Raw genomic sequence first — 14,153 nt, 5'->3', positions numbered from 1 at the left:
TGTGTGTGTGTGTGTGTGTGTGTGTGTGTGTGTGTGTGTGTGTGTGTGTGTACGCGCCCGCACGGACGGACATTGTCGCAAAAGATTACCAAATCTACATCTAGCCTGGCTCAGGGCCGGCCCATGTGCTGTACGCGGCGGCCCATGAGCAGCCAGGCATGACAACATTCCCCCCTCGCCAGAACAGTATCCTTGGGGTGCGTCAGTCTGTGTTCTTGTCTCGGACGAATGGCTGCGGGTCAGGGGAGGCTGCTCAGTGACGCCACATACCAAACAACGCACACCAACCCAACTATGAGCGAATACACACTTACCTTTTTGTTGTTGTAGATGTCTCGAGCGAAGTGCCAGTGGTAGGCGTCTAGGGAGTAGGAAAGCTCCAAGGACGTCACCCACTCCTCGTCGTCCCCTTTGCCCTGCGTTAGGAGGCCGGTCACCTACAGAGAGTGGAAGAACAGACTCAGTGGCAGCCATGGTCAAACTGAACAAGGATACATTTCGATGCGACACTGAAAAAGGGAAAGGAAAAATGAACGAAAGTGAAACTCTGTCCTACCTGAAACATTTCAAGACAGCAGTATATGACGATCAGAGAAACTGCTAAAAATATTGCTTCATTAAAGTTGCGTAAATTTTCAGCGGTCTTTGAACAATATAATATTCCTAAAAGTCATTTAACGTCGTGTGGTTTTAAACAATTTAGAAAAGTTAGAGTTGCTAAAATTTTGGGGGTATTCGAGTTTGAGGATACTTATGGCTATCAGTTTAGATAATATGCAGCCACAGGCAAGCAACATTTCTCTGCCCAGCGACAAAGCCAGCGCAGAAAGAGCTAACACTGCAGGCGTCAGAACTAGAAAGCAGCAAGCGTATCTGAGAAACATTAGTAAATTTTGAAGCCCGATCTTTTTTTTTTCCCAACACAAAGAATTGGAAGCGGACGCCCAACCCCTCGTCGAGTGGCTTCTGGTGTTCGCGGCCGCCGAGTGGGAAGCGAGACAAGCGTGTACACGAGGCAAGCTTTCTGCTGACTCATAGCAGCACCATGTAATCCTTGACCACGGTTAACAGAGACGACGCTTTTTTGTTCCCCTTTACGGCAGGTGACTCGGCAAGGTTACAGTTTCTCCTCAAAAACATGACCACCTGGACGCCGCGAAAGAGGCAACTGCTACCCACAAACGTTCTAGACGAGGCAATAAATCAAAAAGCTTAACCCACCTGGGCCGACATTTATTATTGCAGTTTCTATATCTCAGTGGATAAGTGACGCCATTCAGGTATACAAGCGTGCGCATTAAATATTTCGGCCCGGTTCGTTTATTATACCTGGAAATTTGAATAAAGAACAATGACAGCCTTTCATGATACACTTTAATAGACCTGCACCCAACTAAGTTTACGATACCTGCTATAGATGCAATAATGTACTACGCTATTGATACTGTGAACGAAAACAAGAATGGTAATAGAGATAAAATATAATGACAGCCTTTCATGATACAGTTTAATAGACCTGCACCCAACTAAAATTAAATTTACGATACCTGCTATAGATGCAATAATGTAAAACGCTATTGATACTGTGAACGAAAACAAGAATGGTAATAGAGATAAAAAAAATATATTTAACTGCGGCACATCAGATTGTAGGACACTAGTGCACACGCGGCAGGATATGGATTTCCTCTCAACCCGGTAGCAGCGGGGATCATGTTTCTTAATGGTCCCTCTAAGCGAGAAAAATGAGAAAAATCATCACTCACACAAATCATTTCATAATATATATCAAAGCATTTGTGATCAGTTTACGTATCATCTATTTTTAGGGGTTTATATCATGGCACAAATTTGGCCCGTCGCTGCTACCGGGTCAAGGGTCAATCTACTAATTCTTACCTTGGCCGGCACACCGAGATCCACGAGGACCCACTCGCCGGCGGCCCTCCTGCCGGCACACCACGCCCGGCCATTGGGCTGGTGCAGGCGGGCGTACTTGACCTGGCAGCCCGCGTCCCACGTCGCCGGGTAGAGCGACGAGGCGGAGATCTGCCAGTCCAGGACGTCGCCGGTAGTGAGGCCGAGCGGCGAGGAGCAGCCTGCCGCCAAGGGGAAGAGGTCACACAAAGAAACACAAAGGAAAGACAAACAACAGCAGACCTGCTGGTCACTACGAGGCTGTTTGTGACAAGCTACACTAACTATCTAATCAAAGGTGGAAGATGAAAGGACAGCACTCACGGGGGAGAGTCACGTGTAGGAAGGGGGTATGCAAGGATAGAGAAAAAGAGCATCCTGCCCGCCCAAGGGAAGAAAAGGTTAAGGGTGGCCGGCAGGCGTGGGAAGATATGTAGCACGAAGATGAAGAGTGGGAACTTGTGAAGGAGCAGCCTGCCGCCGAGGGGAAGGGAGGGATGATGGGGGCCGGCAAGCAGAGGAAGGACTGTTAATGGGAAAGAAATTTAAGTGTTTGAAAACGTTCTGGATTGTTTATGTTGTATTTGTAGGTATAGGAAGAAATGCAGAAAAGGAAGAAAGATTGTATTTTGAAAACTTGCTGGGTTGTCTATGTTATCTAGTGGACATTGCTTTATGACTTGTTAGAAATAGGAATGAGTGGTTTGCTTAAAACAATAGTGAATTAGGACAGTTAGTATTACAGTTAGTTAGAGAATTAGTAGAGTTAGTATTGCAGTTAGTTAGAGAATTAGTAGAGTTAGTATTGCAGTTAGTTAGTGAATTAGTAGAGTTAGTATTGCAGTTAGTCAGTGAATTAGTACAGTTAGTATTGCAGTTAGTTAGTGAATTAGTAGAGTTAGTATTGCAGTTAGTTAGTGGATTAGTAGAGTTAGTATTGCAGTGTTAGTGCATTAGTAGAGTTAGTATTGCAGTTAGTTAGTAAATTAGTAGAGTTAGTATTGCAGTCAGTTAGTGAATTAGTAGAGTTAGTATTGCAGTTAGTTAGTGAATTAGTAGAGTTAGTATTGCAGTTAGTTAGTGAATTAGTAAAGTTAGCATTGCAGTTAGTTAGTGAGTTAGTACAGTTAGTATTGCAGTCAGTTAGTGAATTGGTACAGTTAGTATTGCAGTTAGTTAGTGAATTAGTAGAGTTAGTATTGCAGTTAGTTAGTGAGTTAGTACAGTTAGTATTGCAGTTAGTTAGTGAATTAGTAGAGTTAGTATTGCAGTTAGTTAGTGAATTAGTAGAGTTAGTATTGCAGTTAGTTAGTGAATTAGTAGAGTTAGTATTGCAGTCAGTTAGTGAACTAGTACAGTTATCATTAGTATTGCCTCCACAGTTACCACCATAATCACAATGTTCCTGCCTTTGCTACTGTTTCCACTGCTGATTTTAATGTTACTGCTACAGCTACTACTACCACTACACCCCAAAATTATCATTATTATTTAACAATACAACAGAAAGGAGTTGCATTTCACAACTCACAGCTTTGCTTCGTCATTAAGAAAACGCAGCAATTAACATACAACACAATTTCACCAACTTCCTCCCGATGGATCATCAAGCTTAATAGATTAAAACCCCAACCCAAGGCTCTTGACACCCGCAAGCAACACCTCGTCAGGCAGATCCAACGCGGACCCAATCAACTCTCAACATGCTCAAAACAGTTCACAAAGCGGCAAGGGAGATAAATGAGGTAAGATTACAATGTTCGCCTGATCTCTGATCTCCCGTTTCTGTCTACCTGTTTGTTTGCTTATGAATCTGTTTTCCGTCTTTATATGTCTCTGTTGGTCCGTCTGTTATCTCATCTGAGTGTCGGAATGTTTTTTCATCTGTCCGTTTGTTTGTTTTTCACGTGTTTGTGCATCTGACCGTTTGTTTGTTCGTTTGGCCGTTTTTTACTTCATCTACGGCTCTCTCTCTCTCTCTCTCTCTCTCTCTCTCTCTCTCTCTCTCTCTCTCTCTCTCTCTCTCTCTCTCTCTCTCTCTCTCTCTCTCTCTCTCAAGTCACAATATTGTATCTCGCACGCTTATCTCCATCGTTAACTTCGTACAAACACATTCCGTAGTTTTCGTTTTAGCCGCAGGACACTTCTGCACAACTTTGAACATCTTCCCATTGGCAGGCCACTCTTGCCGCTGTCGAGCTTTTTATTCAGCACAAGTCCACACACGGCCCAGCTTAGTACACGTAAACCAACATAAAGAGGTTTAGAGTGACGTTAATATTCATATACTGACAGAGTCTGAGAGTTGTTTGTCCGTCTTTTTTCTTTTTTTTTACTTAAGAATATTTGGCACGTTAAGCAGCATATTTTAAGACCTTGCCAATTGGATGTGGACGCGATTAATTTTAGTAAAGCTTATTTACAATAAACATGCATGTAAGCTTGCAATATATTACGTTAGTCGTGTTTGACTTTCTTTTATACAGATGGATGTAAACAGTGCTTGGAGTAAATATATCAGTGATGGATACACAGTGGCTTCCAACAGCTGAAACAGGTTAGTTATGTCTTGAGAATAAAATATTTCTAAAGGTATTTTCAATGCAAAATGCAATACTGTAAAATATATCAAATGCTCTATTTTCAAAATCGACACAGAAGAAAACGCAACTTGTGAAATTAATACGATGGTGTCTTTTACGGATGAGCTGATTCGTTTCAAAATGTAGGAAAACACAAATATAAACTTTCAGAAAAAAACATCATCATGAACTTACAAACACACACACACACACACACACACACACACACACACACACACACACACACACACACACACACACACACACCTATTTATGAGATTCAGAAGATAAGGTTAGTTTTATGGTTTCCGCACCAGCAAGGGAGGAGGTGGTTTTCCTTAGACGCGCAACTTTGGGCAGAGCTCCGTTTTATCCCAACAGCAATGAAAACTGCACGCATCTCTCCAAGACCACTGATGACTGGGCTTTTAGTCTGTAATGTCTATCACGTATTTTTATCGACCATTCCTTCTGTGAAGTTATATAACTGTTCGCCTTGACACGAATCCAAGTATCTTTTAATATTTGTCTTTACAGTAATTAATTTTCCGGTTTCTGAACACGACACCGCAGATAAGTCAAAGAGTGTGCGTGCGTTAAACGCCGCCTCAAAAGACATAATAATTCCTTTCGCCTGTGTGTGCGTGGGTAGAATTAGCAACACCAAAGGCGACGGGGAAAAAAATTCCGAGTCTGCAAGTACTGCGATGTTTACTTCCCCCACAACATCGACCACCTGCAAAATTTCATCACTATTTGTTTGCCACATTAGTTTGCGCTTTTGTGCCCTGCGCCACGCTTCTTCACCGAGGCGTTAAATGGTCGCGCAAAGTAACATCCAGGATCGAAACTCACTCCATGTTTACTTAATACCGACGGGCTTTTATGGACTGCATAATACAACAACCTATAGGGGCTTAATAAACAAACGCTATATTTTTTTGTTTGTTTAGGACAGTAAAGGCTTGCGTGCACCACAACCTACGCGCTGTCTGCTGGGATGCTGAACGAGACACAAGAGGCGATAATGAGAGTATTAGCCGAAAGGAAAATGAGAGGAAGAAGGAGTTATGACCCTTTACCACGGGTACCTACTGAAGGTGGAGTGGAAGCCCTGAGGGACGCCGAGCTCCTTCAAGAGGGTGGAACGTAACTCACTGTGATGCATTGCAACAATTTACAAAGGTTATAAGAAACCCTTCCTAGGCTGCCCTAACCAGATAGCACGGTGGTCGGGTTGTAAATACTCCTCGTTAGTCACCATAAGACATGGGGCGGTACTATAGCACCTCGACACACTCCGCATCCCAAACTCCACCACCACCACCGCCACTACCACAAACACCTCCGCCAACACCACTCTATCACCCCTACCACACAGACCACCATTTCGACACCATCCCCACCACCATCACTGCTACACCATCCCTACCACAACACCTCCACCACCATCACTGCTACACCGTCCCTACCACAACACCTCCACCACCATCACTGCTACACCGTCCCTACCACAACACCTCCACCACCATCACTGCTACACCGTCCCTACCACAACACCTCCACCACCATCACTGCTACACCGTCCCTACCACAACACCTCCACCACCATCACTGCTACACCATCCCTGACCACAAACATCAACACCATCATCACTACACCAACCCCTACCACAAGCACCTCAGCCAGCACCCCTACACCAACCCCTACCACAAACACAACCATCTCAACTCATTAACCTGGGACACAAGGCAAGAGTGACATCTAAGTTATCACAGACTTTCCCTTAGGAGTTCCAAGATATCCATTTATCGACCGGTCAGAATGTGAGGATGGACAGCTGGGTGGACTGAGCACCAATTGCCCGGGCCGGGATTCGAAACCAGGACCGAGGATTAGTAGTTATGCGTGCTAACCACTTCACAACGGAAGTATGGCTTTTCACTGTAGCTTACTAATAAATGGTAAACGGTGGAAGGCGTCCGAATAAGCTGCACGGCAGAGCTGCAACCAATCACCAGAGTCCAAATGACCCAGTTTCCATTCCGCAACACCTGCCTTCAGTGCTGCCATGAAACGAAGGGCAGACATATGCACCTACCGTCGTCATGAGTCATGAATCCCTGCTTATAAGATGAAAGTGTGACACAGCAGTAGCCGTTGCTTGCTGTTTCGACGCGTTCACATTGTTCACTAACCATGGATCCGTTAAGCCGCGGGGTCCTGCTCTCAGCTTGCCATGCTTAATACTGATAAAATGCAAGGTAACTGAAAGCAATATTCGCACATGATGGAGTATTTAGCGCAATGCAGTGAGGTTAGCCATCTTGGATATACTTTCGTCGACATCCTCCCGCAATGAATCGCAGCAGGGGACATATTTACCATTCCAGTGAGTGTTGCTGAGGGGTCTGTTGTGGGGTTCGTAGAAAAGAGAAATCTGGTCATTATAGTCGTATCAGAAACTGAGCTTTTTTGTCGAGCCCAGGTGTGTGATGTGATTGAGTGGACGCAGATATTATTGTTCCATAACTCAGGTGCGGCAGCCGGCCTTGTGGGGGAGCATCAGTAAACGGGACATACATTTTCAGTTGGGGTTCTTGCCGGGTTTCGGAGCCACTCTACCTCTCTTACCACCCATACCACTCTCCCTCCCCGCCCTCCTCTTGAGCACCCTTGCGGCTAGTTTTTGTTGCCGCTTCCCAAATATTTACATGACGTTCTTAATAGATTTATGCTCAAGCTACTTACCTGTTTGCTTGATTAGTCGGGAACACTGTACTAACGTAATATGAGCCTCATGCTTGACGACAGGTTGCCACTTCACCGGGAGATTTTTAATGCGATTTCATGCTTAATTAGGTAAGACTCCTCAATTTCGTCATCAGCAACAAGTTAAATCAGGAAAATTAGTGATGAGTGTTACAGGGAAACTAAAACAGGTACTCAAATTTGCCCTCCACGTAACCCTAAATTACCACGCTTCGACGCACTTCACACCAGTCAACACCAGTCCTAGCATTCTTCAATCACAGTATAGTAGTAGTGAGTAGCGGGCAGTGAGTAGCAGGCTTTTTTTCACATTTGTTTACTTTTTTTATGCCCTTGAACTGACTCCTCTGCTGTAAAAAAAAATGATAACAAACTGAATTCATTGTTGCTGTGGATGATCCTTATCTACTTACCGTCATCATAGACTAAGCTTTTAATCTTCAGCGCCGAAGTATCGCGCAAATCAACACCAGTCCTTGCACTCCTCGTTTAAGATTGAAGAGACAAACTATTCCTTATATTACCTTTGACGATTCTTGTTTTCTGGCTTCCTCATCTACTGTACTTCTAATCTTTAGCTCCGGAATATCGCTCACTCAACACCGGTCCTTTCACTACTCATACTCAAGATACAAAACAAACAAACTATTCTTTACGTTACCTTGGACGATACTTGTTTTTCCTAGCATCATTATCTATTGTATTTTCATTTCAATATAAGGGGAACACGAGCAGCCTGACGAAAAGCACCTCAACGCTCCTCTAATAGCCAAAGTATCCCTAAGTTTGTGCCATTAAACCGGCAAATCCTCCTTCGTCCTTGGGGAAACCTGTTCAGCAATTTACGACCTTTCCCTAAGTATACCACCACCACCACCACCACCAAACACCTACTATCCTCATCACGACTAGTCTCCACCACATAGATGTGGCTGTGTGTGTGTGTGTGTGTGTGTGTGTGTGTGTGTGTGTGTGTGTGTGTGTGTGTGTGTGTGTGTGTGTGTGTGCTTGGAGGCGCCCTGAGATGGTCGTTTTGCCACCTACCGATAATCCCTATTCCCACTTGCACTGCGGTCTCCTTACTTTTATTTGTTACTGTGGTTCCCTTTTCTTTTCTCTCTCTCTCTCTCTCTCTCTCTCTCTCTCTCTCTCTCTCTCTCTCTCTCTCTCTCTCTCTCTCTCTCTCTCTCTCTCTCTCTCTCTCTCTCTCTCACTAGACAATTTGAATTTTCCTTTATTTTGTTAATTATTATTAAACAACATGAAGAAGCGTGTTGCTGCAGCCCTGTCACCCGCCATCCGACGCGTGAACTGCACTACTTAGCCGACTAGGCAAGATTACAGCAGAAAGAATTTGCTGGAGGCCAGTCGGTCTTCATGGACATAGCACCTCCTTTTATTACCTAACACCGATTTCCTCGATATACGGATATTTTTTATATCACATCGAAGCAACGATGGGAAACTCTGCATCTCGACAGAAATTCAACGTGTGGGTAACCCTGGAGCGAGGCTCCTCCCTGGTGGACTCCATCAAGCTCTCGTGCAAGGACTCCACCTGCTGCCTGAAGAGGAGGCGTACGGTCGCCTCCGTCAAGCTCCCCGTGGAAGGCTGGTCTTGCGTCGCAGGGATTCAAGGCTGCCACGCCGAGGGTGAGCTGCGTGTGCCCTTGGCGAAGCTGTGCAAGAAAGACGGCAACGCGGCCGTCAGGGTGCAATGTGCCTCGCTTAGGAAGCCAGTCTTCACCTCTTCCATGCCGCTGGCCTGGCTGCTGGACAACATCAGCGGCCTCCACTTCTCTCTTCTGTGACGACGGGCCCGTCTTCACCAGCCTCCGGTGCAACGGGAGGCGGTGTGGCGAGCCCGTCCGGGCGGTGAGCCCTGCACCGCGTGCGGCCACTGACGGAGTGGCCAGGACCGATGAGGCTGATGCATGGGCAGCCTTTGAAGTGACGACCCATGATGACTGGTCCGTGGAGGCTGATGTTTCATGGGCAGCCCCAGACTTGGTGACCTCCGCTGCTATGATCGAGGCTGATGCATGGGCAGCCTTTGAAGTGACAACCCATGATGACTGGTCCGTGGAGGCTGATGTTTCATGGGCAGCCCCAGACTTGGTGACCTCCGCTGCTATGGTCGAGGCTGATGCATGGGCAGCCTTTGAAGTGACAACCCGTGATGACTGGTCCGTGGAGGCTGATGTTTCATGGGCAGCCCCAGACTTGGTGACCTCCGCTGCTATGGTCGAGGCTGATGATTCATGGGCAGCCTTTGAAGCAATGACCCGTGATGACTGGTCCGTGGAGGCTGATGTTTCATGGGCAGCCCCAGACTTGGTGACCTCCGCTGCTATGGTCGAGGCTGATGATTCATGGGCAGCCTTTGAAGCAATGACCCGTGATGACTGGTCCGTGGAGGCTGATGAGTCATGCAGCCCCAGACTTGGTGACCTCCGCTGCTATGGTCGAGGCTGATGATTCATGGGCAGCCTTTGAAGCAATGACCCGTGATGACTGGTCCGTGGAGGCTGATGATCCATGGGCCTTTGAAGTGACGACCCGTGATGACTGATGATCCATGGGCTGATGATTCATGGGCAGCCTTTGAAGCAATGACCCGTGATGACTGGTCCGTGGAGGCTGATGATTCATGGGCAGCTCCAGACTTGGTGACTTCCGCTGCTATGGTCGAGGCTGATGATTCATGGGCAGCCTTTGAAGCAATGACCCGTGATGACTGGTCAGTGTAGGCTGATGATCAATGTGCATCCGCCGAATGGTGACCGCCATCACCGATGAGGCTGATGATCCATGGGCACTCTTGAAGTGACGACCCGTGATGACTCGTCTGATGAGGTTGATGATCCATGGGCACTCTTTGAAGTGACGACCCGTGATGACTCGTCTGATGAGGCTGATGATCCATGGGCATCCGCCGAATTGGTGGCCGCCATCACCGAAGAGGCTGATGATGCATGGGCAGCCTTCGAGATGATGACCAGTGATGACTGGTCCGTAGAGACTGATGCCTTCCTGGACGTCACGGCCATCTGTGCTGTCGTTGTGTAAATTGTCATGCTTCACTAAGCAGCCTGGTAACACACTCACCAGTGACCCCCGGCGCAGGCGCGAGCCACATCGTGAGCCACACTCCCGGGGAGCGAGACACCCTTCAGTGACCGTCGCTCTTATTACACCTTCAGGGGAGGAGCTCCAGCTGTATTTCTTATCTTATCAATGAAAACCTTTACAATAAAACTATTATCCTATTAATGAATTTACCTTACCTATTAATAATAGTGTGCCTATCACAGTGAAATTCACCACATGCACGACTGCCAAGCCTCTTCCATTCGACTACCATTCTATTAGCAAACCAATTCCTGCCTGCATGTTTAACAAATCTATATTGATCTAACGACCCATGGCTAAGAGTGCATGCCCTTTTACGAGCAGACCCTCATCAAAGGCCGTCACCCATCTATAAACTTTAATGAAGTCTACTCGCAACGTCCGCCTTTCCAGGGAATGCAAATTTAGACGTTAAGGGCAACCCTTTTTACGGCACGCGTTCCTTTACTCACCAGTTACGGTCATATTGTACATTACACCTTTTTAAATACATTGGAAAACAGTACAAGAAAACTACTACTACTACTACTACTACTACTGCTACTACTACTACTGCTACTACTACTACTACTGCTACTACTACTACTACTACTACTACTACTACCTTTATTTATATATATATTTTTTTACATATTGGCCTATGGTGCCGGTAGGCTTTCTTTGGGGGCCTGATAGTCGGCTTGAGCCCACCGTGGCGCAGGCAAGTGTTTACAGTGACGCCATCTATTCGTGGCTCATGCTGCCTCCCGAGCTCATTCTTGATTTCCCTTTGACAGTTCCTGTAGACTCTTAGACCATAGCCACGGAAAAACTCAGCACAACGCCCATACTCCAAGTTCCAACTACGTGTTTCCAGACCTTATTCCTATGATATCAACTTTCCACGAACCACTTTACTTGATGATGAACACCTCTAAAAATTATCCATATATCTCATATTTACTGTAATAATGATCCAACAATCTGATGTCCACTGTTAGTAATAATATGACGCAAATGTGCAAAGCAAAAAAAGTAATTGGGTGTAAAGTACTATATGTGGAATTCAAAGAAGGTGAAAAACTATAAAACCTGCCGTTGAGTAGTAAATGAGAACTTTGTATTTAGCGATGAAAGACTGAGTACAATATGGAGAGGCATAGGCTAATACTAGTTGAAATACTACTACTATATACGATGATGATGATAATAGTAATAATAATAATAATAATAGAGCAAGTAGGAATTGGATGTCTTCTGGTCTCATTAGTAACAATCCAGGGGTGTAGTAGGCAGAAAGGCAACTAAAATTAAGAAATCGCAATGGACGGACACGGGATAAAGGGAACAGATATGGAAGGAAAGAGTACCTACGCGACACACTGGGAAATAACTAATGTATAAAGAACCCAAGGCATGTTATCCACGCATTGTGCATGAAATAAAACTTGAACACGGTTATTTTTTCTTACTTATCAAGATTTATTTGCGAATAGTTGCCATTCAAAAGAATTAAGAATATTTTATCTATTCCTTTATAGTTTAGCAACAGCCCTGTCACCCGCCCACACCACAAGCAGTAGCGGCAACATGACCACCACCACCAACTATCACACAAAATACTTCCACCATCACTATCATCACTACCTCCATAAACCATTAAATTCCAATACCAATGACAATATTAATCTTACCACCATCAACACCACTGATATCAACAGGAATATCATTACCAATATTAGTACCAGCAACAATACCATTACCAGCACTATATAGTACCACCTACACCACCACCACCACCAACAACAACAACAACAACAACCATTAATACAACCACCACCCGCATCCCCAGCGCCGCCCGAGTCAGGTGTTAGTGGAGGCCGTGCGGCGAGACAGCAGGCAGCAGCGGGCGGGCCAGGCAGCCGCACCTCACCTGGCGGACTCGGGTTCTCCAAGGGCGCCTCCGTTGATATGATGGGCGGAAGGAAATCGTCGGCGTCGTCAGGCAGGAGCGGAGAGTCGCCCTGGACGCTGCTGGTATTGTAACTATACTCCTCCTGCCCCAAGACTTCCACGGCCGGCACCTCCTCTGGCGTGACGGGCGGAGACTCACCTGGCTCTCCGCGGGGGCCCGGCGGCGGCGGCCTGTGGTGGCAGCAGCAGCAACAGAAGCAGCAGGAGCAGCCAGTACCCCTTGGACGCCACGCCCTGCACCACGGCAAGGGCTCGCCGCCATCTTGGCTCCTGCAACGGAAAGAATTATCTGTTAGATGCTTATAAGTGTTTATTTATTAGTGGTCTCCCAAAGTACCAAGTAGGTCTATAGAGATAAAATACCGGGAAAACAGAGAAGAATGCTTAGGGGGATGCACACCACCCATGTGCGTTTAAGTTAATATTACAACACAAAAGGTAACTCATCATTTTTACTGGGGAAAAGTTTACATATTATTATGCAGTTCGTGAACAAACTGCTCCGGTGTGCGGCCGACTTCAAAGAAACTCATTATTTCAGCGTTACTTGTAGGGCGAGCCAACCTCACCTCCCGACCGTGAAATTCCACCAAGCAGTAATTAACTGGGTCTCACCAGCACTTACGAAAACTTCATCATATTTAACCAATGAAGTTTCCAGTGCTGAGTCATGTAAGTTTATTCCATTCAAATTCCACTCTTTAGTTTTATCAATTCGTCCTTCCTTCCTTCAGACTCCTTTCCCCTCTCACTAACAGGTTACACAAGGTTCGCACTTAACTCTGACTCTTTTCTAAGTCTAACAATACATCTGCCATCGCCTTAGAGGTTCCAGCCCCTTGATCATTCGACGAGCAAGGAGGCAGGAGGCGGCCGTGGGTGATTCCTCCACTTATCTCGCCTATAATCCGCGGCACACCGAGAAGTCTGACATTAAGCCACAACCTTACTGTCAGCTTAACCTTATCTACCTACCGAGGTCGACTTCCCTCAATGAAAGGTTGATTTTATTAAGCAGATCCCCGGGAGTTGCAACCTCCCGACTTAATCCATACCTCTTCACCGGAAAGAAAAAATATAAATAATCCATAGAATTCCTTACTGACTGCCGAATCCAGTCGACACTTCCGTCGAATTCTTTACGTCTGGTGCCTACTAAAGGAGGGCTTCTAAAAGTTGGCGTTATTTTATTTGGCGTTTGGGATGAGGCGACCACACATTTCTCAAGCTTTCAGCGGGGAGAGGAAAGGGCGGCGAGCTGTGACGGTGATGGTTACATAATTCTATACTTTCCTGAACTTTCCCCCGCAATCAAGGAATGAAGGAAAGCCACACGAGTTACGGTGAAAACATTTCTCGCAGTAATGTATTTATCGCATACCTTGGAGAAGGCTGTGTGTGAAGAAGCGTCCAAGAGTTACGGGCAGTGAGTAGTTTCTCCATAAATACTTAATTTGAAACGCCTGGTCAACCGGGGGGGAGAGAGAGAGAGAGAGAGAGAGAGAGAGAGAGAGAGTGCGTGTATGTGTGTGTGTGTGTGTGTGTGTGTGTGTGTGTGTGTGTGTGTGTGTGTGTGTGTGTGCGTGCATGTGTGCGCGCGCGTTAGAGCGTGTATGTGTGATTATCTGCATGACAACACCATTGCAGCCACCAAGAGAAATTTCCTCCATACAGGAGCCGAAAACACAAGACTGTCTCGGGAAAGGCCAGGCAGAGCAAAGGCTTGAAAACTCCAACTTCGAGCAAAAAGTAATGAAGTGATGAACGAGGGAAAATTAACCAAATGTGACAAAAAT

The 14,153-nt window shown here is 46.0% G+C and overlaps 1 protein-coding gene across 1 annotated transcript in view; it reads right to left on the bottom strand.

Moving 5' to 3' along the window:
- Positions 1–314: 314 nt before the first annotated feature.
- Positions 315–14,153, bottom strand: part of LOC126990198 (EGF-like repeat and discoidin I-like domain-containing protein 3) — a gene marked incomplete at its 3' end in the record, with an annotated part of 34,748 nt that continues 20,909 nt past the window's right edge. Inside the window, exons 2-4 of the mRNA XM_050848748.1 lie at positions 12,317–12,528; positions 1,900–2,099; positions 315–437 (exon numbers count right to left, since the gene is read on the bottom strand). Of these exons, the coding sequence (XP_050704705.1) occupies positions 315–437; positions 1,900–2,099; positions 12,317–12,528 (535 nt within the window). The remainder of the gene's footprint in view (positions 438–1,899; positions 2,100–12,316; positions 12,529–14,153) is intronic.

The sequence above is a fragment of the Eriocheir sinensis genome, unplaced genomic scaffold, assembly GCF_024679095.1.
Source record: "Eriocheir sinensis breed Jianghai 21 unplaced genomic scaffold, ASM2467909v1 Scaffold1488, whole genome shotgun sequence".
Lineage (NCBI taxonomy): Eukaryota > Metazoa > Arthropoda > Malacostraca > Decapoda > Varunidae > Eriocheir > Eriocheir sinensis.
Note: the sequence above shows the minus strand (reverse complement) of the source record. Positions and strands in the feature narration are given on the sequence as shown.